This window comes from Carcharhinus amblyrhynchos, chromosome 2 (assembly GCF_965287045.1).
Source record: "Carcharhinus amblyrhynchos chromosome 2, sCarAmb.v2.hapA, whole genome shotgun sequence".
Lineage (NCBI taxonomy): Eukaryota > Metazoa > Chordata > Chondrichthyes > Carcharhiniformes > Carcharhinidae > Carcharhinus > Carcharhinus amblyrhynchos.
In genome coordinates, this window is record NC_137325.1 from 137,999,442 (window position 1) to 138,025,229 (window position 25,788).

The following is a 25,788-nucleotide window of genomic DNA, read 5'->3' on the forward strand; positions in this document are numbered from 1 at the left end:
CACCCTACCCCCAACTCCATGTCCCTCGACCTTCTGCAATAACCTCTTGTGAGGCACTTTGTCAAACGCCTTCTGAAAATCTAGAAAGACCACATCCACCGGCTCTCCTCTATCCACCGCCCTAGACACATCCTCATAGAACTCCAGTAAATTTGTCAGACACGACTTCCCTTTAATGAAACCGTGCTGCGTCTGCTCTGTCAAGCAATTCCCTTCAAGATGCCTCGCAATTTCCTCCTTAATGACAGATTCTAACATTTTACCTACCACAGATGTTAAACTAACCGGCCTATAATTCCCCGCCTTTTGCCTGGCACCCTTCTTAAACAACGGCGTAACATTAGTCGTTTTCCAATCATCCGGCACTTCCCCGGAATCCAGCGATGTCTGGAAAATAACCACCAAGGCATCCACTATCACCTCCGCCATTTCTTTCAGAACCCTCGGATGCATTCCATCCGGTCCTGGGGACTTGTCCACAATCAGCCCCTCCAGTCTGTCGAGCACCGCCTTTCTAGTAACAGTAATGTCATTAAGACCCTCCAGTCCTACCACCTTTCTATCGCTAACACCCGGCAAATTATTCACGTCCTCCTCCGTGAAGACAGAAACAAAAACGTTATTCAATACCTTAGCCATATCCCCATCCCCTACCACTAGGTCCCCTTTCTCATCCTCTAAAGGACCAACATTCACCCTAGCCAGCCTCTTCCTTTTTATATATTTATAAAAACTCTTGCTATCCTTTTTTATATTAAGCGCTAGCCCAGCTTCATAGTTTCTCCTACCCTTCCTTATCAACTTCTTTGTCAATCTTTGTTGACACTTAAACCTCTCCCAATCCTCTTCTCGCCTATGAAGTGTAGCTATTGTGCACTAGGGAAAGTGATGATGCCCCAATGATTATTATTTTCATTATTGTCACATGTACTGGGGTACAGTGAAAAATATTGTTCCTTGCTCACTACGCAGGCAAAGTAAATTTTTCACAAAGTACATAGGGGGAAAGGAGAAGGAAAGTGTGCAAAATATGTGTTGCAGTTACAGGTAGGGTGAAGAGAAAGATCAGCTTAATTTATGATAGGACTATCTTTTGAATAGACTGTAGATCTTTTCAAAAGACTGTAAACAGCAGTGAAGGAGCTGTTCTCGAGTCTGGTGGTATGTGTTTTCAGACTTTTGTATCTTTTTCCCAACTGAAGAAGGTAGAAAAGTGTATATTCAGAGTGCATGGGGCCCTTGATTATGCAGGCTGCTTTGCCGAGGCAACAGGGAGTGTAGACAGAGTCAGTGGATGAGAGGTTGGTTTGCTATGTTCACAACACTTTGTAGTTTCTTGCAGTCTTGGTTAGGGCAGGAACCATGCCAGGTTGTGATACATCCGGATAGGATGTTTTCTATGGGGCATCCATAAAATTTGGTAAGAGTCAAAGTGGCCATGCCGAATTTCCTTAGTCTTCTGAGAAATTAGAGGCTTTGGTGAGTTTTCTTAACTATAACATTGGTGTGGAGAGTCCAGGACAGGACACGTCCAGGATTGTAGCACTGAGATGATTGTGGGGTGAGCAAATTAAAGGCCTGCCTGCCAGTGATATGGCATGGGGCCTGTGGCTGAAAATATTTGGTACTAAATACTGCAGTATATGACAGAAAAGGCTGACATTGCAGGCTCAACTTTTCCCGCTTGCTACTAACCTTTGCTGATTCCTGGAAAATCTTGCCCACGTTTTCATCTTTGCAGATTGCATAATGTTAACAACTGGAGACTATTAAAATGTACAAATTAACTAGTAATTTAATGAAAAAGACAGAATGTTCGTGATATCTGCTCACTGAATATTCGTTTGTGTGTGCTTTTTAAATTTTAATGACCGACTTATTAATATGTTTGTTGAGTTTGTGAGGGTCAATTGGCAGCATATCCAAAATCACCAAATATTGATTTGTTCAAGAAAATTCATCATCTTCAATCCATTGCTCAATTAACAGTGATCAAGATGTGACTGTATGGTTAATCTTTCTTATTTTGTTGTTTTATCTAGGTTAGGGACTATATCCAACAGATTTTAGAAGGGATCCAATATCTCCATGACAGCAATATACTACATCTTGACATAAAAGTAAGGCTTAATTCCTTTCAAAATACTAAAACACTGGGTACACTCTCACTGTTTTACTCAAGGTGTTCCATGTTTTTATTTGTGTGTAGCTGCATTAAATGTAAAGTTTAAAGTAAAGTTTATTTATTGGTCACAAGTAATCTTACAATAACATTGCAACGAAGTTACTGTGAAAACCCCCTAGTCGCCACAGTCCGGTGCCTATTCAGGTACACTGAGAGAGAATTTGGCATGGCCAATTCACCTAACCTGCATATCTTTGGATTGTGGGAGGAAAACTGGAGCACCCAGAGGAAACTGGAGCATCTGGATGAAACCCACACAAACACAGGGAGAATGTGCAAACTCCGCCCAGACAGTGACTCAAGCCGGGAATCGAACCTGGATCTCTGGCTCTGTAAGGCAGCAGTGCTAGGATACCACACATCATTATTTCTTCATTCATTTTTAGTGTACTTGTTCAGCAGTACAAATGAAGAAAGATGAAAGACATAATTTTAAGCACACATCCAGACTGGGCCTGTGTCAGTATTATGTTCACTGCGTCCTTACAAAACAGTTAGTGGGAAGGCTGAAGCAATAAAGAATTAATGGCAGTTACACACCAGACAGCCTTTAAGCGATGACGCCATAAGCCAGCCAAGTCTCAAGTCTGCACTACTAAGAACAACCCAGCACGGGAAACAGGCCCTTCGGCCCAACGAGCCCACGCCGCCATCTTAACAAAGCATTTTCCTACACCTACCTTGCCCCGTGTGTATGTGAATGGTACCCCAATTGTAACCAGATTCAGGGGAGAATAGTGTAGGGTCAATTTGTTGCACCAATCAGCCTAAGAGCACATCTTTGGGGTGTGGAAGGAAACTGGAGCACCCGGAGGAAACCCACGCAACCACGGGGGGAATGCGCAAACTCCCACAGACACTGGCCCAAATCCATGTATCTGCACAGCTAGCAGTGATAGTCACTGAGCTGTTGTGGTGCCCATCTGCTGTCCAGGTTTAAGCACACACCACGACGCGAAGTACTAGGCCACTCTCGAAACATCCAAGAGCAGCCCACGCATGACCCACCGTGTGCATGCCCCTCATTTGACAACAAGGTGGACCGACACACCTGTGGATTAAAAGAGACAAAACATTAACATGTAGTAGTACATTTCCAGTATCGCCCCGAGGCTCTGACCCTTTTTAAAACCGTCTCCTATAACCCTCCATCCCTATTTCGCTCATGTGCCTATCTAAGTAAACCTTAAACAAGTCCAACGTGCCTGCCTCCACCACCTTACTTGGTAGCGCATTCCATACCCCCACGACCCTCTGTGTGAAAAACCTCCCTCTAGTATCCAAATTATACTTCTCCCCCCTCACCCTTAGCTCGTGGCCCCTCGTGATATTTGTCTCCAATCTAGGAAAGAGGGGGCGTGTGGGGGACCCTATCCATTGGCTGATAGCAGAATGTGGTATTTTGTTTGGCCCAAAGGAGCATTCTTGATCCTGTCCTGCCCAAAAGCTTTTAAGAATTCTGAGGGACTGGTTAGAAGGAGTAGTGGGCCAGCCAGCTTTAATTATCAAGTGGTCACACGGTGAAGCCTTCCATTGTATGCTGGAGCAGATGAGTGAAGGAGCAGAGAGAGAGATAAGATTTTACCTGTTAAAAACCTGTTTACATAAGTTTAAAGCACTTTGTTCTTTGTAGAACTGTTTAAAGCATTTATTTTATTGTATTTACTGCTTTAAGAATTCTGAGGGAGCGGTTAGAAGGAGTTGTGGGCCAGCCAGCTTTAAATCAGCGCCAGGTTTAAAAGGAGGCCTGGTGTAGACAGCGGGCAGCGTCTGAGCGGGCAGCGGAGTGAGAGGGAAGTAGAGTGAGCATTTAGGGCTTAATATCAAAAGGGCTGGAGAGAAAAAGGGCCAGGTGAGTTCATCTGGAAATTTTCAACATTACTACACTGAATAATGGAGGGGCATGTGATGTGTGGTTTCTGTATGATGTGGGAACTGGTGGACCCCAGGGTCCTTCCCAGTGACCATGTCTGCAGTAAGTGCAGGTTGCTGGAGGAGCTCCAGCTCAAGGTAGATGAGCTGGCCTCTGAGCTACAGACTCTGAGGCTCATCAGGCGGAGAGAGGGTGCCATTGTCAATGGGGTGCAAGAGACATCCAACCCCCCCCTAGACTGGCTAACTCTAAGGGTCAGGAACAAGAGGGGGCTGCTGAGAAGAGGAAGGGGGGTGGGGAGAGGAGGAAAGAGGGTGGGGAGAGGAGGCCTCAGACTCTAAGGCTGCATAACAGGTTTGAGGTTCTTGCTTCCAGTCTGGACGAGGACGAGGGAGGTGAGGTCGGTGAGCAGACTGCACACGGGTACAGTGATGCAGCAGGACATAGGCAAAGAGAAGGGGAAAAGGAACGTAGTTGTAATTGGGGACAGTGGGGTTAAGGGTATTGACACTGTCCTTTGTCACAGTGACAAAGTGCACAGAAGGGTGTGTTGTCTGCCTGGTGCTCGGGTCCGGGATGTCGCATCTGGGCTGCAGAGGAACCTGGAGTGGGAGGGAGAATCCGGTCGTTGTGGTTCATGTGGGTGCCGACGATGTAGGCAAAATGCAAACTGAGGATCTGGGGAGGGAGTATGAAAAGCTGGGAATGGAATTAAAAAGTAGAACCGACAAGGTGGTCATCTCTGGGCTACTGCCTGAACCGAGTGCAGACAGGTGTAGGGTTGATAGGATTAAGGAAGTGAATGGGTGGCTCAGGGATTGGTGTGGGAGGAATGGGTTTGAATTTATGGGGCATTGGCACCAGTATTGGGGTAGGTGGGACCTTGGTCTGAACCGTGCTGGGACCAGAGTGCTGGCGAATCGTGTAAAGAGGACTGTAGACAGGGCTTTAAACTAATTGGGGGGGGGAGGGTGTGAGGGTAGGTGACATTACGGGGTCTAAAGTTAAGGAGACGGTACAGGTAAGGATAGAGGCCGAGGATGTCCCAATAATAGAAGGAGTAGGGGGCGTGAGTATGGTTGGTGGCGTTCCAGCAAATAAGGTCCAGGTGAAGGCTGGGATGAAGGCGCTTTATCTGAATGCGCGAAGCATTCGGAATAAAGTGGATGAGTTGGTGGCGCAGATTGACACAAATGGATATGATCTGGTGGCCATTACAGAGACGTGGCTGCAAGGTGACAGGGACTGGGAGCTGAATGTCCAGGGGTATCAAGTGTTTAGGAAGGATAGGCAGGAGGGAAAAGAGGGGGCGTAGCTCTGCTGATTAAGGATAGCATCAGGGTGGTAGCAAGGGATGATATTGGAGCCAAGGAGCAGAACGTGGAATCGTTGTGGGTAGAGATTAGGAACAGCAAAGGGAGAAAGACACTGGTGGGTGTCGTCTATAGGCCCACCGAATAATGATCTGGAGGTGGGGCGGGCTGTTAACGCGCAAATAAGTGCGGCGTGCAGGAATGGGATGGCCGTAGTTATGGGGGATTTCAATCTACGTATTGATTGGTCGACCCATGTTGGACGCGGTGGGCTCGAGGAGGAGTTCTTGGAATGCTGTCGGGATAGTTTCCTGGAACGGTGTGTGTTGGAGCCGACGAGGGAGCGAGCTATCTTGGATCTGGTGCTATGTAATGAGGCGGGTAGAATTAGGGAACTTGCGGTGAAGGATCCTCTTGGGGAGAGTGATCATTGTATGGTGGAGTTTCTGGTGCAGATGGAGGAGGAGAAAGTGGGTTCCCGGACACGCGTCCTTTGTTTGAACAGAGGGGAGTACGGTAGGATGAGAGAAGAATTGGCGAATGTGGACTGGGGGAGCGCATTGGAAGGTAGGTCTGCTGAGGAGCAGTGGAGGATGTTTAAGGAGATCTTTCTTGGTGCTCAGCAGAAATTTATTCCGATGGTCAAAAAGGACCGTAGGAGGAGAGGTAATAAGCCGTGGATAACGAAGGAGGTGAAGGAAAGTGTTAAATTAAAAGCGGAGGCGTTTAGAGTAGCTAAGAGTAGTGGGCGAGAAGAGGATTGGGAGAGGTTTAAATGTCAACAAAGATTGACAAAGAAGTTGATAAAGGAGGGTAGGAGAAACTATGAAGCTGGGCTAGCGCTTAATATAAAAAAGGATAGCGAGAGTTTTTATAAATATATAAAAAGGAAGAGGCTGGCTAGGGTGATCGTTGGTCCCTCAGAGGATGAGAAGGGGGACTTAGTGGTAGGGGATGGGGATATGGCTGAGGTCTTGAATAACTTTTTTGTTTCTGTCTTCACGGAGGACGTGAATAATTTGCCGGATGTTAGAGATGGAAAGGTGGTAGGACTGGAGGGTCTCGATGACATTACTGTTACTAGAGAGGTGGTGCTCGACAGACTGGAGGGGCTGATTGTGGACAAGTCCCCAGGACCGGATGGAATGCATCTGAGGGTCCTGAAAGAAATGGCGGAGGTGATAGTGGATGCCTTGGTGGTTATTTTCCAGACGTCGCTGGATTCCGGGGAAGTGCCGGAAGATTGGAAAACGGCTAATGTTACGCCGTTGTTTAAGAAGAGTGCCAGGCAAAAGGTGGGGAGTTATAGGCCTGTTAGTTTAACGTCTGTTGTAAGTAAAATGTTAGAATCCGTCATCAAGGAGGAAATAGCGAGGCATCTTGAGGGGAACTGCTTGATAGAGCAGACGCAGCATGGTTTCCTTAAAGGGAAGTCGTGTCTGACAAATTTACTGGAGTTCTATGAGGATGTGTCTAGGGCGGTGGATAGAGGAGAGCCGGTGGATGTGGTCTTTCTTGATTTTCAGAAGGCATTTGACAAGGTACCTCACAAGAGGTTATTGCAGAAGGTCAGGGGGCATGGAGTTGGGGGTAGGGTGTTAGCGTGGATAGAGGACTGGTTGTCAAATAGGAGGCAGAGAGTGGGGGTCAATGGGTGCTATTCGGATTGGCGGATGGTGACTAGTGGAGTGCCCCAGGGGTCGGTGCTGGGGCCTCAGCTATTTACCATTTATATAGATGATCTGGAGGAGGGAACTGAGTGTAGGGTGTCGAAATTTGCTGATGACACCAAAATTGGTGGAAAGGCAAATTGTGCGGAGGGTGGTGAGAGTCTACAGAAGGATCTAGATAGGCTGGGCGAATGGTCCAGGAAATGGCAAATGGAATTTAATGTTGGCAAGTGCGAGGTGGTCCACTTTGGTAGGAATAATGGTAGGAAGGATTATTACTTACGTGGAGAAAAACTGCAGCAGGCGACGGTGCAGAGGGACCTCGGGGTCCTTGCGCATGAGTCGCAAAAACCCAGCTTGCAGGTGCAGCAAGTGGTCAGGAAGGCGAATGGGATGCTGGCCTTCATCGCGAGGGGGATTGAATATAAAAGTAGGGAGGTCTTGCTGCGGCTGTATAGGGCATTGGTGAGGCCGCAGCTGGAGTACTGTGTGCAGTTTTGGGCGCCGTACTTACGCAAGGATATTTTGGCCTTGGAGGGAGTGCACAGGAGGTTTACTAGGCTGATGCCGGAGTTGAGGGGGTTGAGCTATGAGGAGAGGCTGAATAAATTAGGCTTGTACTCGTTGGAGTTTAGAAGAATGAGGGGAGATCTCATTGAGACGTATAAGATGATGAATGGGATGGATAGGATAGAGGTGGAGAGACTCTTCCCGCTCAGAAAGGATAGTAGGACTAGGGGGCACAGCCTCAAGATAAAGGGGGCGCGGTTTAGAACGGAGTTGAGGAGGAACTTCTTCACTCAAAGGGTGGTGAATCTGTGGAATTCTCTGCCCGTTGAAGTGGTGGAGGCTACCTCGCTAAATATTTTTAAGAAGTGGGTTGATGGGTTTTTGATCAGAGAGGGGATTAAGGGTTATGGGGAGAGGGCGGGAATGTGGAACTGAGCCACGACAGATCAGCCATGATCTTATTGAATGGCGGGGCAGGCTCGAAGGGCTAGTTGGCCTACTCCTGCTCCTATTTCTTATGTTCTTATTATGTTCTTATGTTTGAAATTTCTTCCTTTTTAAGGATTATTAGACTGTTCAATAGTACAAATGTAGCCCTATAAAATGTCATCATATAACCTATATAGGATCTTAACCAGTACATCAAAGCAATCCATTTTGGAGTACTAGGTGTCCACCTGCCTGAATATTGTACCAGTGAACCTTCCATATTCAACATTTTTAACAAATGAACATACATAAAGGGACCAGTCACAAATTGAATTCTAAGTTTTGAATTGGGTTTACAGCTGCAAAGCCCTTTATAGATTTTAGCACATTTCAACTCACTTGCAGTTGGAGATTAACTTGCTGTGTTATTTACATATTATTCCCCATTTCACTGGCTTTTTCTGTCTTTGTACTTCAGTGTGAATTATCCACATCTGATTAATTAATCCTTTGCAGATAATACTCTGAGGAATTTGTGATTTGCAAGCACAAATTCTTGAAGCTAATGTTAGCATACTGACAATGCCCCCAAGGGAATATTTCCAGGTGTGAACAATCAATAACAGGATGGGTTCAATAGTTTTCAAATCCCAGCCTCTGATGTTTTGTAAGCCGTGTTTTATACAGGCCTAGCTATGACTGAGGACACTCCTTCTTAAATCCACAGCATTGTTTTCTAACTAGTTCCTTTCCAAAAATTAAAAACTGTAGAAAGTCTCACCTCCTTCCGTCCTACACCTGTGATTTAAAACACAAATTTTGCATCTTTTAAAGATTTATCCTCAATCTTACTATTCCAATCTTATTTATGTCCCACTCTGTAAACGTTAGCTTTAAGGCTCTCTTATTCTATTAAGGTGGCATGGTGGCATAGTTGTTACCACTGCTGCCTCACAGCACCAGGACTGGGGTTTGATTCCCAGCTTGGTTTACTGCCTGTGTGGAGTTTGCACTTTTTCCCCATGTCTGTGTGGGTTCCCTCTGGGTCCTCTGGTTTCCTCCCACAGTCTGAAAGACATGCTGGTTAGGTGCATTAGCTATGCAAAATTCTCCCTCAGTGTACCCAAACAGGCACCGGAATGTGCCGACTCGGGGAATTCCACAGGAACTTCATTGCAGTGTTAATGCAAGCTTCTTTGTGACTAATAAATAAACTTTAAAATCAAACTTTTAAAAAGACTGCAGTGGAATATACAGTATACCCTGAGAAGCAGTTTATTGCTGACAGGCTTATAATGTTTTTTTTTCTCAATTAGCCAGCTAACATTCTAATGGTGCATCCAGAAAAGGACGATGTTAAGATATGTGATTTTGGATTTGCACAAGAATTCTCACCTGTCCAGCCACAGTTTAGCAAGTATGGCTGCCCGGAGTTTGTGGCCCCTGAGATTGTTTCCCAGGATCCTATTTCAACTGCCACTGATATATGGTAAGCTATCAGAATGATGGAAAAATCAAGAAATGAAAGTAGACGCTCAGAGTTCAGCCATCTTAGGGTCCTGGTGTCATTTTTACAAAAGGACAATTTTATCTTCTTCAGAATTATGGATAAGGACACCAACCACTGAGCTAAGAGAGCATTTCAGATCAGGAAAAGTCTAATTTCAATCCTGGACTTAGAGGGAATTAGTTAATCACAGCTGGAATAATAGTAGGAGACACTACAGTTGATCTCAGATCCTTTGTGATGGGCAGAATTCCCCCCTGCAGCCAATAAATGTGCATTCAAGTGTGAAATGGCTGTGGGACAGTCAGAGTTGATGGAGGGGGGTGTTCCCCACCAACTCTACGGATGGCTGGAGAGGAAATTCCATCACCCAAAATATTCAGGCCATCAATTTCTTCAAGAAGGGTTGGTAACTGGAAAAAGCAATAGTTGCTAATAGGAAAAATACCAAGTTAGTTGCACTGTTTTCATCTAAAGACTAAGGAATTAGAAATTATGTTGCTCATTTTGTGTTGTAACCTTTTTATTCAGAATCCTTTTATTCAAGGATTTTTTATGGTAAAAGATTATTACTTGCTTATTTCATGCTCCTTTTTAAATTTTTTTTCTTATATAGGGCTGTTGGTGTTATCACGTTTTTATGGTAAGATGAGCTCTGCAATTTTGAATCTTACATATTTAATTTTCAAATTAAGAATGTTTTTGTTATTTATGGGGAGAATTTCTGCTTCACGACCTCCTAGCGCTGGGATTCTACCTTAAGAAATCTGTCACGTCTAGCCCTTAATTGTCGATTCATTTATTTTAATAGCAAATAGATCATGGATTGGGCAACTATCCTTGGGGGACTGAAGCAGATATGTTTATTTTGTTCCGTGAGTTTAATATTACCTCTGCTGAGGAATGGAGCCTATGGGTGGCACTCACTGTTAGATTCAAGCACTTGTAATTCAGATTAGACTTAAGAGCCCTTTCTATCCTTAAATAATCAACCTTCACCCCAACTTACATTGAAACTAGAAGTAGAAGTGGGCCATTCGGCCCTTCAAGCCTGGTCCACCATTCATGGTTGATCATCAAATTCAATATCGTGATCCTACATTTCTCCCCCATATCCCTTGATCCCTTTTGCTCCAAGAGCTATATCTAATTTCTTCTTGAAATCACACAAGGTTTTGCCCTCAACTATTTTCTGTTGTAGTGAATTCCACAGATTCAGCACTCTCTGGGTGAAGAAATTTCTCCTCATCTCAGTCCTTGTCTGTATAGCATGCAACAAACAATACTTTTCAGTCTATCCCTATGACAATAATAAATCAAATCAAAGAAGAAATTTCTCCTTACCTCAATCCTAAAAGGTTTACCCCTGATCCTTAAACTATGACTCCTAGTTCTGGACTCTTCACCATTGGGAACATTCTTTCTCAATCTACCCTGTCTAACCCTGTTGAAATTTTATAAGTTTCTATGAGAACCTCTCTCACTCTTCTAAACTCCAATGAATATAATACTACCAGACTTAGTCTCCCTCATATGACTGACTTGCCTTTTCAGTTACCAGCCCAGTAAACCTTTGCTGTATTTCCTGTACAGCAGGAATGTCATTCCACAGATAAGGACACCAAAACTGTTCACTCTAGGTGTGGCCTCACTTTCGCCTTATACAGTTGCAGTAAAACATCCCTATCCCTATACTCAAATTCTCTCACTATGAAGGCCAACATACTTTTGCCTTCTTTACTGCCTGCTGTACCTTCATCCCCTGGCTGCATTTTCTGTTTTGTAAATTGCCAATTTTGTGGCCTTTCTGAACAAGATTATTAGTTTGTAGCAAACCACATGGAATGTACACAATGGAAATTGGGCTAATGAATCCTAAAATCACAGAAGCACTACAATCTTCAATGGTATGAGATGAACAAATCGTAAGTGAGAATACTCAACATAGAACGCTCAACATTGAAACCTTCCTCCTCAAGGTAACCCCACTCAGAGAAAACATTTGCTCTCTTACAGGCAAGTGATCTACTCAACCAAATTACTGTTAAAGTCATGAGACAAAATTTTGTCCCATTATTTTCAAATATCCCAACTCTTTATGCTAATGAGCAGACTGGTTCATTAGCAAGTACCTGTCCTGAAAAGAAATTCCACGGATCAACAAAATCATTATTTATAGATTCCAATCAGGAGTTAGTTTTGACATCTAAATTTCACTGCTGCCTGTTCACTTTACATTTGAAATTAACTTGCAAAAAGTGGTGGTCTTACGGGACAGTGTAAAGTGTTCCTACCTCTGGGCCAGAAGCTCTGGGTTCAAACCCTATGTTGACCATGAAAGGATCATTCATGAGATGGTTCAACGGGCTAACATCAGCCTGTGAATCCTTCCACCACATTCCTGCAATTCTCCAAAGGGAAACAAGTCTGTATGAAGATATGCTCAAAAACATCTTGAGAAGTAAACTTTCAATGTGGGGTCTCCCGATCCCCTTCTGCAACTTTGACAGGAGATCATCAGAAATCCTAGAGAAATTACTTAGACAACCATTTCTGTGGAGCTCATGCAGTGGAAGCTGTACATTTCATCCTTGACTTGGGGTGGCACGGTGGCACAGTGGTTAGCACTGCTGCCTCAGAGCACCAGGAACCCAGGTTCAATTCCAAGCTTGGGTCACTGTCTGTGCAGAGTCTGCACATTTTCCGCATATCTGCAGGATACTCTGGCTTCCTCCCACAGTCCAAAGTTGTGTAGGTTAGGTTAATTGGCTGTGTTAAATTCTCCCTCGGTGTACCCGAACAGGTGCCAGAGTATGGCAACTAGGAGATTTTCACAGTAACTTCATTGCAGTGTGAATGTAAGCCTACTTGTGACTAATAAATAAATAAATATTATATTATATATATATATATGTTTAGTGACTCACTGCACCCTTGGCTTCAGGGTGTGTGAAGCTTAAACTATGTTTAAGTCTCATTTTTGTGGGCGCCACCATTTCTATTAGCTACTCATATAAAAAATATTTCAACATTTTATAATTTAAACTTTTTTCCTTTGCATCTGAGCATAATAATGTATTTCGAATAAGTTAGACACTACTTGGACATGCTTCTAAATTAACTTAATGTAGTGTTGGGATGTTCAGAACTGTAAGGGTTAATATGGCACTGGAGAAACAGTACCACTGACATTACATAGAGACTCACATGGGAATAGTAGGTGGTAATAGGGGCAGTAGTGATTCTGGTAGAAATCAGCGCAAAGGTGGTTCTAGTCAGGATTGTATCCTATACATAGCTATGTGTTATTAATAGACAGTTATTGTTCAACCATACAAGCCTCTAGACATTTTCATGAGACAACATACAAATTACAATGATGTAAATCAGGAAAAATTGTGTAATTCCACTCAGATTCAAATTTTAACCTTAGGCTGTTTAGCATTACAGATTTTCTGAATGTTATTTTGTGTTTGTACAACTAGGAGTCACCTAGTGTATGGGTTTGTCCACAAATAGTTAATTAATTCATTTCAGGTGTTCACAATCATGCTGACTAACTTACCGATTTGTGGTTCATTAAAGTCTGACAGGTACTTCTCCATTTGTTGGTGAAAATGACAGAGCTACACTGCTGAATGTGAAAGAAGGATCTTTCTCATGGGATGAGCGTGATCTAGATTGTATAAGCAAGGATGCTCAAAATTTCATCATGAGAATAATTAGACTAATTCCACAGTGAGTTTAAATTGGCATGTGTTTAATCAAAGCTACAAACTGGCAAGGATTGATGCTATGTCTGAAAGTATTGATTCACTATGGTGTTCTGACTTAAATGTGATTATTTTTTAATGTTGTTACTGTAAATCTTAATGAATAGAAAGGTTAGCTGCTTGTTTTAACTTTTTATATTTTAATTAGTAAGGGAAAGAACACCAGCTAGTGCCAAAAGCCCTGGAGACTTTTCAGCTTCAAGCAGTGTGCAGCTGGAGAGTCATGGGCATCAAACAAGCTGTGGCTTTGTTGCAGCTCATCAGTAGTGGGAGAGCAAAGATTCGGCCGGTTGCTACATGGAGCCCTCTGGCAGGTCAACCTTCACCCATTCAACAAAGGAAACTAAAGAAGCGACTGGCACAAAAGTCACAAACTAGATGGCTTTGTTTTCCAATTATTAAAAAAACTGTGCCATAAAAACGCAGGTGGTTCAAGCGTGTGAGCACTGCATGTTTTGATCCAAATATAGGTCAGTTGGGAAAAAGGGCACAATAATTAAAGGTGAGAAATACAAAATGTGCGGAAAAAACCACTAAGGTTTCATTTCCTTTCTAATTTGTTATTGAAGCTTTAATTAAGCTATGGGGAGGCATTGACATAGCGGTATTGTCACTGGATTAGTAATCCAAAGGCCCTGGGCAAGATCTCGAAACTCAGTCTTAAATCCCACCATGGCAGATGGTTATATCTGAATTCAATTTTTAAAAATCTGGAATTAGAAGTCCAATGAATTAGACCATGAAACTTTTGTTGATTGTCATAAAAACCCATCTGGTTCACTGATGTCCTTTAGGAAAGGAAATCTGCTATTCTTACCTGGTCTGGCCTACATGTGACTCCAGACCCACAGCAATGTGGTTGACTCTCAACTGCCCTCTAAAATGGAAGGCATTTAGGGATGGGCAATAAATGCTGGTGCAGCCAGCGATGCCCACATCCCATAAATGGAAAATAAATAGTCTCCAAGTTAACGTCTCAGTGAAATTACAATTTCAGACAACAGATGATTGGTAAGAACCCAGGGGCATGATTTTCTGGCCGTGCTTACCCCAAGGTTGGAAATTCCCACCCAAGGTCAATGCACCTTTACATGGTCTGCCCCCATCTGCTACCATTCCCATGGCAGATGGGACTGTAAAATTCCATTAAATGTTTCATACAGATTTCACCATTGGTGACTTTGCTTTCAGTTTCCTGGCCCCCTACATTTTGGAATTCCCACCATAAACCTCGCCACCCCTGTCTCTTTCTTTTACTTTGTCCATAAAACCTACCTCTTTGCCCAAGCTTTTGATTACTTGTCTCCTCAGTAGCTTAATATCAAAATTCATTTCATAGCTTCACTGTGAAGCTCCTTGAAATGTTTTACTACCTTAAAGTCACTATTTAACAGCAAGTTGTTTCAGCCAACTGCAATGAAAACACAATTGCTGGAAATCTGCAAATGTCGATCATTTACCATTGAAGACTTCGAGCAGTTTCTGGTTTTATTTTGAAACAGATGGAGGAATTTCCTAGAACTGGGGAGGGGAACAAGATGTCCAGGTTTCCCTATGCTGTGGAGTATTATAATTTAAATATACAACAATTTCATTGAGCTTGAGGGAAATCATTACTTTATAAAATATATTTAATTTCCAACAATGCGTGTTGCAGTTGCAGTTATTTATTGATGCATAGTTGTGGTAACTTGTTTAAGAGCTACTTGATTTCCATCCTTTAGGGATAGACCAACAGCATCTGAATGTTTAAAAGAACCATGGGTTCAGGTAAGTTATTTGCTTTCACAATATAACAAAATGCCAACTCTGCCTTCATGCTTTTCTGCCTAATGATAATACAGTTACACTTCCTTTGCAGGAATAAAAACGAAATGTTACAAAAGCAAACATACAAATTAGGAGCGTGAGTGGGCCATTCTAAAGAATAACCATCAATACACTTCGTGTGTTGTTTTATTTTCTGTGTTGTTTATAGATTTTTGTTTTGTTGTTGCTGAAACGTTGATGGAACAATTACTGAACCCAAAGGCAACTTATTTTGATAATAGCAGCGTGTTATTCAGCATTAAGATTTTAAGGACATAGAAATGTTTCAATAGAGGCATTAAAAACTGATAAATGCTGTTACTTTCCTAAAACCGTGACAATAGAAATTGTAAACAACTGGATTGGGACAGAGCTCGTAGAGGAAATGATGTAAAAACTCAAACTTTTTGTTGCTTGTTTCGAATTATTTTATGAAACTATTTTACATATATCCGCATCAACAAAAATTTTACATTTAATGAAAAACTCAAATAGAAACAGGCCATTTGGCCTGTCATGTCAGTCTTTTTCCCACATAATCCACCTAGTCTAACTTTTCTGTTTGCTCCATATATCCTTTAACATCTTTTAAAGTGGCTAATTCTCCTTTTGAAAACAGTTATTGGTACTTAACAACACTGCTTCAAATGCAATTTATCGAAGAGCATTCTATATTTAAAGTACCCTCTCTGTAAAAAAAAAGTGTTTCTAACTTCCCCTTTTCTTCTGTGGTAATCTTCAATTCATTCCTTGACATTACCATTGCACTGACAAATGGGAACATTGGGGACACAAGGAGACATAGGTGAGGAGCAGAGCATTTAGGGCGATGCGAGGGAAAACTTCTTCACACAGTGGGTGATGATGGTCTGGAATGATGGCCTGGGAGGGTGGTAGAGGCGGGTGGCTTCACAACTTCTAAAAAGTACTTGGATGAGCACTTGGCATGTCATAACATTCAAGACTATGGGCCTGTTGCTGGTCGGTGGGATTAGGTGGGAGTTCAGGTGTTTCTTCTGTGTCGGTGCAGACTCAATGGGCCGAAGGGCCTCTTCTGCACTGTGTGATTCTGAGTCCAGAGAAGGTTCACTTGGTTGATCCCAGGTATGTGGAGGGATTTTCTAATACAGAGAGTTAACTAGGTTGAGCTATACTCATTGGAGTTTAGAAGAATGAGAAGCAATCTTATTAAGATATATAGGATTCTCAGGGAGCTTGACAGAGTAGATGCTGAGAAGTTTTGTGATAGAGCCTGGGACCAGAGGGCATAATCTCAGAGTAAGGAGTCACCCATTTAAGACAGAGATGTGGAGAAATTCTCTTTCTCAGAGGTTAGTGTATCGGTGGAACTCTTTACCGCGGAGGGCTGTAGAGGCTAGGCAGTTAAGCATGTTCAAGACTGAGATAAACAGATTTTTAATCAGTTAGGGAATCAAGAGTTATGGGATTAAGGAAGGAAAGTGGAGTTATCACAGAATCCTTATAGTGCAGGAGGAGGCCATTCGGCCCTTCGAGTCTGCAGTGACCACAATCCCACCTAAGCCCTATTCCCATAATCCCACATATTTACCCTGTTAATCCCCTGACACTAAGGGTCAATTTAGCACAGCCAATCAACCTAACATGCAGATCTTTGGACTGTGGGAAGAAAACCACGCAAACACGGGGACAACGTGCAAACTCCACACAGCCAGCAACCTAAGGCTGGAATTGAACCCAGTTGCTTGGTGCTGTGAGGCAGCAGTGCTAACCAGGCTGCCATCAGAAGATTATTACATTAGATCGAGCAAACTCAAAGGGCCAAATGGTTACTTCAGCTCCTACTTCTGGTACCTACTGATAATCTGTTATGATCTACTCATATTATTTAGTGATGTTTAAGATTATTAAAAATTATGCATAATTTTAATGGTCAGTAGGGAAAAACTTGCCTCATCATTAATCACCAAATGACTGGTGGGAGGGCTGTCAGCGCATTAACGTTTAGCTTGGGAAATGTGCACCCCTAGTACGTAAAGTAAGCCTTTGTCCCATCCCCTTTTATCTATTCCCGATCCTCTAGATTAATTTTTCTTTCCACAAAATTTTGGAAAAGTTAACCAGAACTTATCTGCCTTCATTTGTTATCACCATATCTGATCCCTGTCATTTGTATATCATAAATCAGAGTAATTTATTTAATTCTATAATTAACAAACAGTTCTGCCCTCGTGTCCAATGATTCTTGAATCACAATATCAACCTTTTGTCAAAATTGAGGCATTTATTTTGTATTTCTGCCATTATTGCACTCATTCTACATGCTTGTCCCTTTCAATTCTTAGCACTCAAACCTCAACTTACTACTAATTTTTTTTTTATTTATTCACTGGAAGTGCACATCACAGGCTAGGCCAGCATTTTTATTGACCATCCCTAACTGGCTTTGAGAAGGAGGTGAATTGCTCCAGTCCATGTGGTCTAGGTAAACCCACAATGTTGTTTTGGAGGGAATTCCAGAATTTACAGCTACGTTTCAAATTTTATTTATTATTGTTGCAAGTAGGCTTACATCAGAACTGCAATGAAGTTACTGGGAAAATCCCCTAGTCGCCCCACTCTGATGCCTATTCAGGTATACTGATGGAAAATTTAGTATGGCCAATGTACCTAACCAGCATTGGACTGTGGGAGGAAACCAGAGCACCCTGAGGAAACTTACGCAGACGAGGAGAAAGTGCGAACTCCACACAGACAGTCACCCAAACCGAGAATCAAACCTGGTCCCTGGTGCTGTGAGGCAGCAGTGCCAACCATTATGCCATTGTGCCGCCCTAGTGACAATGAAGGAATGGCAATATAGTTCTGTAGGATGGTGTGTGATGTGGAGGGGAACTTGCATGTGGTGGTGTTCCATGCAGTGACTGCCCTTGTCCTTCTAAGTGGTAGAGATCCTGGGCTTGGAAGATGCTGTCGAAGGAACCATGATGAATTGTTGCATTGCATCTTGTGGTTGGTACAGAGCTACCGGTGTACATTGATAGTGGAGAGTGTGGATGTTGGAGGTGGTGTAAAGGGTGGCAAAAAGCAGACTGCCTTGTCTTGGATGATGTCAAGTTTCTTGAATGGAGCTGCACTCACCCAGATGAGTGGAGAATATTCCATCACATTCCTGACTTGTTGGAGAGTCAGGAAGTGACTGCAGGATTCCTAGCTTCTGACCTGCTCTTGTATCCATAGTATTTATATAGTTGGCCGAGTTCAGTTGTTGATATTAAATTTCATTTATTTATTAGTCACAAGTGAGACTTATACTAATACAGCAATGAAGTTACGGTGAAATTCTCCTAGTCGCCTCACCCCAGTTTCTGTTCAGGTCAATGCACTTAATCAGCACATCTTTCAAGCTACGGGAGGATTCCGGAGCACCCGGAGGAAACCCACGCAGACAAGGGGAAAACATGCTAACTCCACACAGACAGTGACCCAGGCCGGAAATTGAATCTGGGACCCTGGTGCTGTGAGGCAGCAGTGCTAACCATTGTGCCACTGTGCCACCCAGAAAATCTGTGAGAGATTTAGTAATTGTGTTGCTATTGAATGTCATGGCATGATGGTTGGAGTCTCTGTCGGTGGACATGGTCATTGTTTCGCACTTCTGTGGCATGAATGTTACTTGCCACATACCCTCCCAAGCCTGAATGTTGTCCGGATCTTGCTGCAAATGGGCAACGAGTGCTTCAGTACCTGAGGTGCCACAAATAGTGCTAAACATTGAGCAATCATATGAACATCCCTACTTCTGACCTATGATGGAGGAAAGGTTATTGATGCATTGATGAAGCAGCTGAAGATGGTTGAGTTTAGGATAATACCTTGAGGATCTCCTGTAATAATATCCTGAGACTGAGATGATTGACTTCCAACAATCACAGCCATTTTCCTTTGTGCAGATATGACTGCAATCAGTGCCGAGTTTTCCCCCTGATTCCCATTGCCTCCAGTTTTGTTAGAGCTCTTGATGCCACATTTGCTCAAATGCTGCCCAAGGTGGCACAGTTGTTAGCACTACTGCCTCATAGCGTCAGGGACCAGGTTTGATTCTCGACTTGAGTGACTGTCTGTGCAGAGTCTGCATATTCTCCCCTTGTCTGCATGGGTTTCCTTCAGATGCTCAGTCTGAAATACATGCTGGTTAGGTGTATAGACACTTAGTGTACAGGCACTGGAGTGTGGCGACTAGGAGATTTTCACAGTAACTTCATTGCAGTGTTAATGTAAGCCAACTTCTGACACTAATATGAAAACATTTTAAACATGATGCCAAGGACAGTCACTCGCAGCTCACCTCGTGAGTTCAGTTCTTTGATCCATATTTGAACTAAGGCTGTAATGAAGTCAAGATCTGAGTGGCCCTGGCAGAACTCAAACTCAGTTGTTTCTGACTAAGTGCCACTTAATAGCATTGTCGATGATGCCTGGTTTGATGGTAATGGTAGAATGGATAAATGCTCTGTCATGAGGTTGCAGACTGTGGTTGAGTGCAATTCTGCTGCCACTGAGGACCCGTAGTGCCTCATGGTTGCCCAGTCTGTTCAAAGCATATCCCATTTAGCATGGTTCCACACAACCTGATGGAGGATTTCTTTAATGTGAAGATTGGTCTTTGTCTCCACAAGGACTGTGCAGTCATTACTCCCACCAATACTGTCATAGACAGGTGCATCTACGAAAATTAGATTGGTGAGGACAAGGCCAAGCATATTTTTCCCTCTTTTTAGTTTCCTCACTACCTGTAGTGGACCCAGTCTATCATCTATGTCCTTTAAGCTAGCTTGGTCTACTTAGGTGCTATCAAGCCACTCTAGGTGATGGATATTGGAGTTCCCCATGCAAAGTACGTTCTGTGCCTTTGATACTCTCAGTGCTTCCTCCAAGTGATGTTTCATCTGGAGGAGTACTGGTTCATCAGCTCAGGCAAGATGCTAAGTGGTAATCGTAAGAAGGTTTCCTTGCCCATGTTTGACTTGATGATGTGCAATTTAACAGCATTTTGCTGATTTCAAGGCTTTTAATTAGGTAACTTGTTACTGTGAACTGTGCTAAGCTGAATTTTCAGAATTAGGGCAGTGATTTTAAAAAAACATCATCCATCAAGTATCAATTTGTAATGTGATACCCTAGGTTCACAATATTGTCAATCAAATCTGTAGAATGAGAAGAAAATAATCTTTCAAATCCGGCAAAAAGCTGAAGTCCTGAGGCACTAATAAAACCCTGAAGAGGTTGAAAATGGGAATTTATCGCGCAGAGTGCAATATATATCTCAAAGCCAGTGAATGAACTGAATATGATTATTTATAAATCTGAGCCATATGCACAGAAAATCAAAACAGCTTCATGTAAAGTTATTGGAAACATATCAGCAAGTTCCAAAACTACCCATAAATAGAAGAGAGATAGAGAAGGTCTATGCAAGTTCTCCCCGTGTCTGTGTTTCATCTGGGTGCTCCAGTTTCCTCCCTCAGTTCGAAAGACATGCTGGTCAGTTGCATTGCCCATACTAAATTCTCCCTCAGTGTACCCGAACAGGCACTGGAGTGTGGCGACGAGGTGATTTTCACAGTAACTTCACTACAGTGTTAATGTAAGCCTACTTGTGACATTAATAAACTCTAAAACTTTAGATACAAGAAAATAAGATGACAAAAACATACAGAGACAATATAATAAAAATAAATTCAAATACACTGCTTCTTTGCTCAATCTCAGTCCTTTTCCCATTATGTTCTTTTCTCCAATTCCCATTCCCCATCATTTATCTATCCTTAAGGTTAAGATTGAAAATTGAGTAACTGCAGGCTGTGTTTTTTTAAGCCTCCCATGATTCGAAAACTGGTAAAGTCTAATTGTGCTTGGTGGTTGCCCATCTAATTAATCCAAATCTACCAGTCTGCATTTTGATATCTCAGGATATTTTAAGAGGACAGTGAATTAAAGCAAAAATTAATTTTACGCCCAAGCATGCAAAGTGAAAAGATTGGCAGGGATTAAGCAGGGCAAATAAAATTAATAAGCAAGTGGACATTATGCAAAAAGTCTCCAAATCCACTGAGAGGCATGGTTGAAGTGTGTTAGAAGAAGGGAGTTAGTGTATTTGATTTATGATAAAAGGCTTGTTAGGCCAAATATCCTTTTCCTGTTCTTACAATTCCAACAATGTTAAGAAGCTGTAGATGTAATATGTGGATAATTGTACAGTTAGGAACCAGAAACTTAAATAACTTGTCTTTCTTTCAAGGAAAAACAGAAACTCCACGAATCCCACCTGATTAACACCAGGAAATTGAAATTCTTCATATCAAGAAGCAAGTGGCAGGTAAGAAGATAACTGTTGTGGTACAGTGAACATTTCTAAGAACCATGAAGGCCCTGCTTCTCAACCTTGCTCCTCACCTGAGATGTGGTGATCCTCTGGTTAAATCACCATCAATTAGCTCTCCCCCTCAAAGGGGAGAGTGGCTTAATGCATCTGTTACTATGGCAACTTTATCCAAGAACCATCAGTAAAAACTTTCTCTAACAAGTATGCTTAACAATTATGACAAAATTGAGGGAGGGCGTAACTTCAGCCATTATGCCTCTTTTTTTTGCATTTATTTAGGGTTGTCATCATTTAGTAAGTCCAAAATCACTTAGCATGATGGGACATTGGGGAGGGGGCAGCAGTGGGGTTTATCTTGAATGCAGATGGCTGTTTTCCTGATCATGGAATAATATAAGTTGCAGCAAAATAGGAGGCAAAAGAAATTCCCTATAATTATAGATTTTATCTTAATAACTACATGTGGTAAGGTTCCCATATCCTAATTAATCAGGCATAAAAAAAACTCTCACATTCCCTTTTGTCATTCCATTAAAATGGGACAATTCTTAGCTCTGCCACGCTGACCTAGGAAACAACCCCAAAAGATTGGATTTTCTAGTGTGTTTTCTGGTGGTGGAGGCAGCTTGCCATTGGCCAATAGTAAGATCTGTCGCTTCATCCAATGTCCACGATGTTTTGCGTAGCACACACCCTCTGCTGCCAGAGAGTCCACCACAGGATTGCCATCAATAGGACCAAAAGATTGCTTTAGCTGGAAGGACCAGAAAATTCTACCCTATGTGTCTGTTGATGGCATCTCTATTTAAAAAACACTTGATGTAAAATAATACATTCAACACATTGAAATTCCTTCAACTATTCTCTGATGAAGGCAAAATTTTCACTTAATTACTTACTGTCTTATGAAAACCAACATTTCTATTCTATAGCCATTTAGAATTGTCAATCAAACTGATCACTTAACAGGCATCCCACTGTGATAATATCAGGTTATAAAATAAGTCATGCAGCTGAAATTCTATAATGCTAGATCTTAGGCTAATGTCAACAGAGCTAGCCTTTAAAACTCTACAATTTTTTTTTAAATTTGAAGCTCAGTAGAGTTAAAAACCTTGACAATTTCAATGAGCTTTGACAGTTCTTTGGCAGCATTAACAATTCTTTGACAGTTCCAGTGAGGTTATGCACTTTTTATGCAGAATCATGCCGCCTTTCAACAATCCCAAAGACCACCTGACATACCCCAAAGGATGCCTTACCTGACCCAAAGCTTTCCTAAGGGCCTATCCAAAGGGGTACCTTGCCTCTCCAAAAGGATAGCCTGCCTACCCAAACAAATCTACAAGATGCAGACGTGTTTCTACCAGGTCTAACATGCACAATTTGGGTTTTGAACATCTACAACACCAAAATCAAATGATTGGAGATAGTTGCTGTTTTATATGGGCAACTGCCTCCATAAAGCACCGCCAACCATATGAAAATAATAAGAACATAAGAAATAGGAGCAGGAGTAGGCCATCTAGCCCTTCGAGCCTGCCCCGCCATTCAATAAGATCATGGCTGATCTGTCGTGGCTCAGTTCCACTTTCCTGCTTTTTCCCCATAACCCTTAATTCCCTTGTCTATCAGAAATCTATCTACCCGTGATTTAAATATATTCAGCGAGGTTTCCTCCACCACTTCAACAGGCGGAGAATTCCAGAGATTCACCACCCTTTGAGTGAAGAAGTTGCTCCTCAACTCCAATATAAACTGCCTCCCCCCTTATTTTAAGGCTGTGCCCTCTAGTCCTGCTACCCTTTCTAAGCAGGAAGAATCTCTCTACCTCTAAAAAAGAAATCTTGTTTTTTGAACCTTAGTGGACACAGGTTGGGTAAGGCCATCACACTGCTAAAATAAATGATCCATAGAACATAGAACACTACAGCACAAACAGGCCCTTCGGCCCACAAGTTGCACCGATCATAACTATACCTACCAGGCCTATCTATAACTCTCAATCCCATTAAATCCTATGTACTCATCCAGAAGTCTCTTAAAAGACCCCAGCGAGTTCGCCTCCACCACCACTGACGGCAGCTGATTCCATTCACTCACCACCCTCTGAGTGAAAGACTTACCCCTGACATCTCCTCTGTACCTGCTCCCCAGCACCTTAAACCTGTGTCCTCTCGTAGCGACCATTTCGGCCCTGGGAAATAGCCTCCAAGAATCTACCTTATCTATACCTCTCAACATTTTATAAACCTCTATCAGGTCACCTCTCAACCCTCGTCTCTCCAGGGAGAAGAGACCTAGCTTCATCAACCTATCCTCATAAGGCATGCCACCCAATCCAGGCAACATCCTTGTAAATCTCCTGTGCACCCTCTGAATAGCTTCCACATCCTTCTTGTAGTGAGACGACCAGAACTGCGCACAGTACTCCAAGTGGGGTCTGACAAGGGTCTTATAAAGTTACAGCATTACCTCCCGACTCCTAAACTCAATCCCTCAACTAATGAAGGCTCGTACGCCATACACCTTCTTGACCACATCTTCCACCTGCGAGGCTGATTTAAGAGTCCTGTGGACCCGGACCCCAAGGTCCTTCTGCTCCTCTACACTGCTAAGAGTCCTACCCTTGATATTGTACTCCTTCATCCCATTGGACCTGCCAAAATGGACCTCTACACGTTTATCTGCGTTGAAGTCCATCTGCCACTTCTCCGTCCAGTCTTGCATCCTATCTATGTCTCGCTGCAACTTCTGACATCCTCCAGACTATCCACAACACCACCAACCTTCGTGTCATCGGCAAACTTACTAACCCATCTCTCCACTTCCTCATCCAGGTCATTTATGAAAATGACAAACAGCAAGGGTCCTAGAACAGATCCCTGGGGCACTCCACTGGTGACCGACCTCCATGCAGAAAAAGACCCATCCACAACCACTCTCTGCCTTCTGCAGGCAAGCCAGTTCTGGATCCACAAGGCAACAGCCCCTTGGATCCTGTGCCCTCTCACTTTTTCAAGAAGTCTTGCATGGGGGACCTTATCAAACGCCTTGCTGAAGTCCATGTAAACTACATCCACTGCTCTTCCTTCGTCAATGTGTTCAGTCCCATTTTCAAAGAACTCAACTAGGCTCGTAAGTAACGACCTGCCCTTGACAAAGCCATGCTGACTATTTCTGATCATACTAAGCTTCTCTAAATGTTCATAAATCCTGTCCCTCAGTATCCTCTCCATCAACTTACCAACCACTGAGGTCAGACTCACCGGTCGGTAATTTCCCGGGCTATCGCTGTTCCCTTTCTTGTAAATAGAACCACGTCCATGTCTAAAGGGGATGGGTCGTGTGGAAATATTAGAGAAATATGACACAAAACAGAAAATGCTGGAAAAACTCAGTAAGTCTGTTGAGAGAGAATAGAGTAAGAAGTCTCATAACACCAGGTTAAAGTCCAGCAAGTTTACTTGATAGTGATCTCACAAGCTTTTGGGGTTTGCCCCTTCGTCAGGTGAGTGGAGAGTTCTGGTCTCAAACAGAGCATATAAAGGCACACACAGTTTACAGAATACCGATTACAATGTGAGTCTTTACAGTTAATCAATTCTTAAAGGTGCAGACAATGTGAGTGGAGATAGCATTAAGCATAGGTTAAAGAGATGTATTGTCTCCAGACAGGACAGTAGGTGAGATGTTGCAAGCCCAGGCAAGACATGGGAGTTACAGATAGTGTGACATAACCCCCAAGTTTACTATCAAATAAGCTTGTTGGACTTTAACCTGGTGTTGTGAGACTTCATACTGTGTTTACCCCAGTCCAACACCGGCATCTCCACATCGGGAGAGAATAGAGCCAACGTTTCAAGTTTGGATGACCCTTCGGCAGAACTGAGAGTTTCCAGCAATTTTTGCTTTTGTTTCACATTCCAGCATGTGCAATATTTTGCTTTTATCTTTGTGAAATGTCAGCTCTACAGTCTCAATAATTTTTTTAAAAATTATTAAATATTAATATAAATCTTATGCAGATAAAATACATCCAGAATATAGTATCAAGATAAATTATCTCAGTGGAATCCGAGCACATAAATTTAAATTAATAAATCCAGTTTCAAATTTTGATGCGGTGCTGAAGCTTTTCTGCATTGCCTGAGGTGTCGGTTTTGAGAATAGAGTTTAAATTGAGGTCCCACCTATTTGCTAAGATGGCTGTAAGACATTCCATAGAATGCCTGCAGTGCGGAAGAGGCCATTCAGCCCATTGAGTCTGCACCAGCTCTCTGACAGAGGATCTTACCCAGCTCCCAAACCCCGAGAACAATGGTATAGTTGAGTCTGAAGGTAACAAAAGCATG

At 42.7% G+C, this 25,788-nt stretch overlaps 1 protein-coding gene across 1 annotated transcript in view; it reads left to right on the forward strand.

The window, feature by feature from the left end:
• The window catches only part of obscnb (obscurin, cytoskeletal calmodulin and titin-interacting RhoGEF b), a 696,366-nt gene that overhangs the window by 631,909 nt on the left and 38,669 nt on the right, over positions 1–25,788 (forward strand). The window contains exons 110-115 of the mRNA XM_080214757.1: positions 2,043–2,120; positions 9,297–9,469; positions 10,104–10,130; positions 13,073–13,225; positions 14,985–15,030; positions 21,350–21,427. Coding sequence (XP_080070883.1) covers positions 2,043–2,120; positions 9,297–9,469; positions 10,104–10,130; positions 13,073–13,225; positions 14,985–15,030; positions 21,350–21,427 — 555 coding nt within the window. The remainder of the gene's footprint in view (positions 1–2,042; positions 2,121–9,296; positions 9,470–10,103; positions 10,131–13,072; positions 13,226–14,984; positions 15,031–21,349; positions 21,428–25,788) is intronic.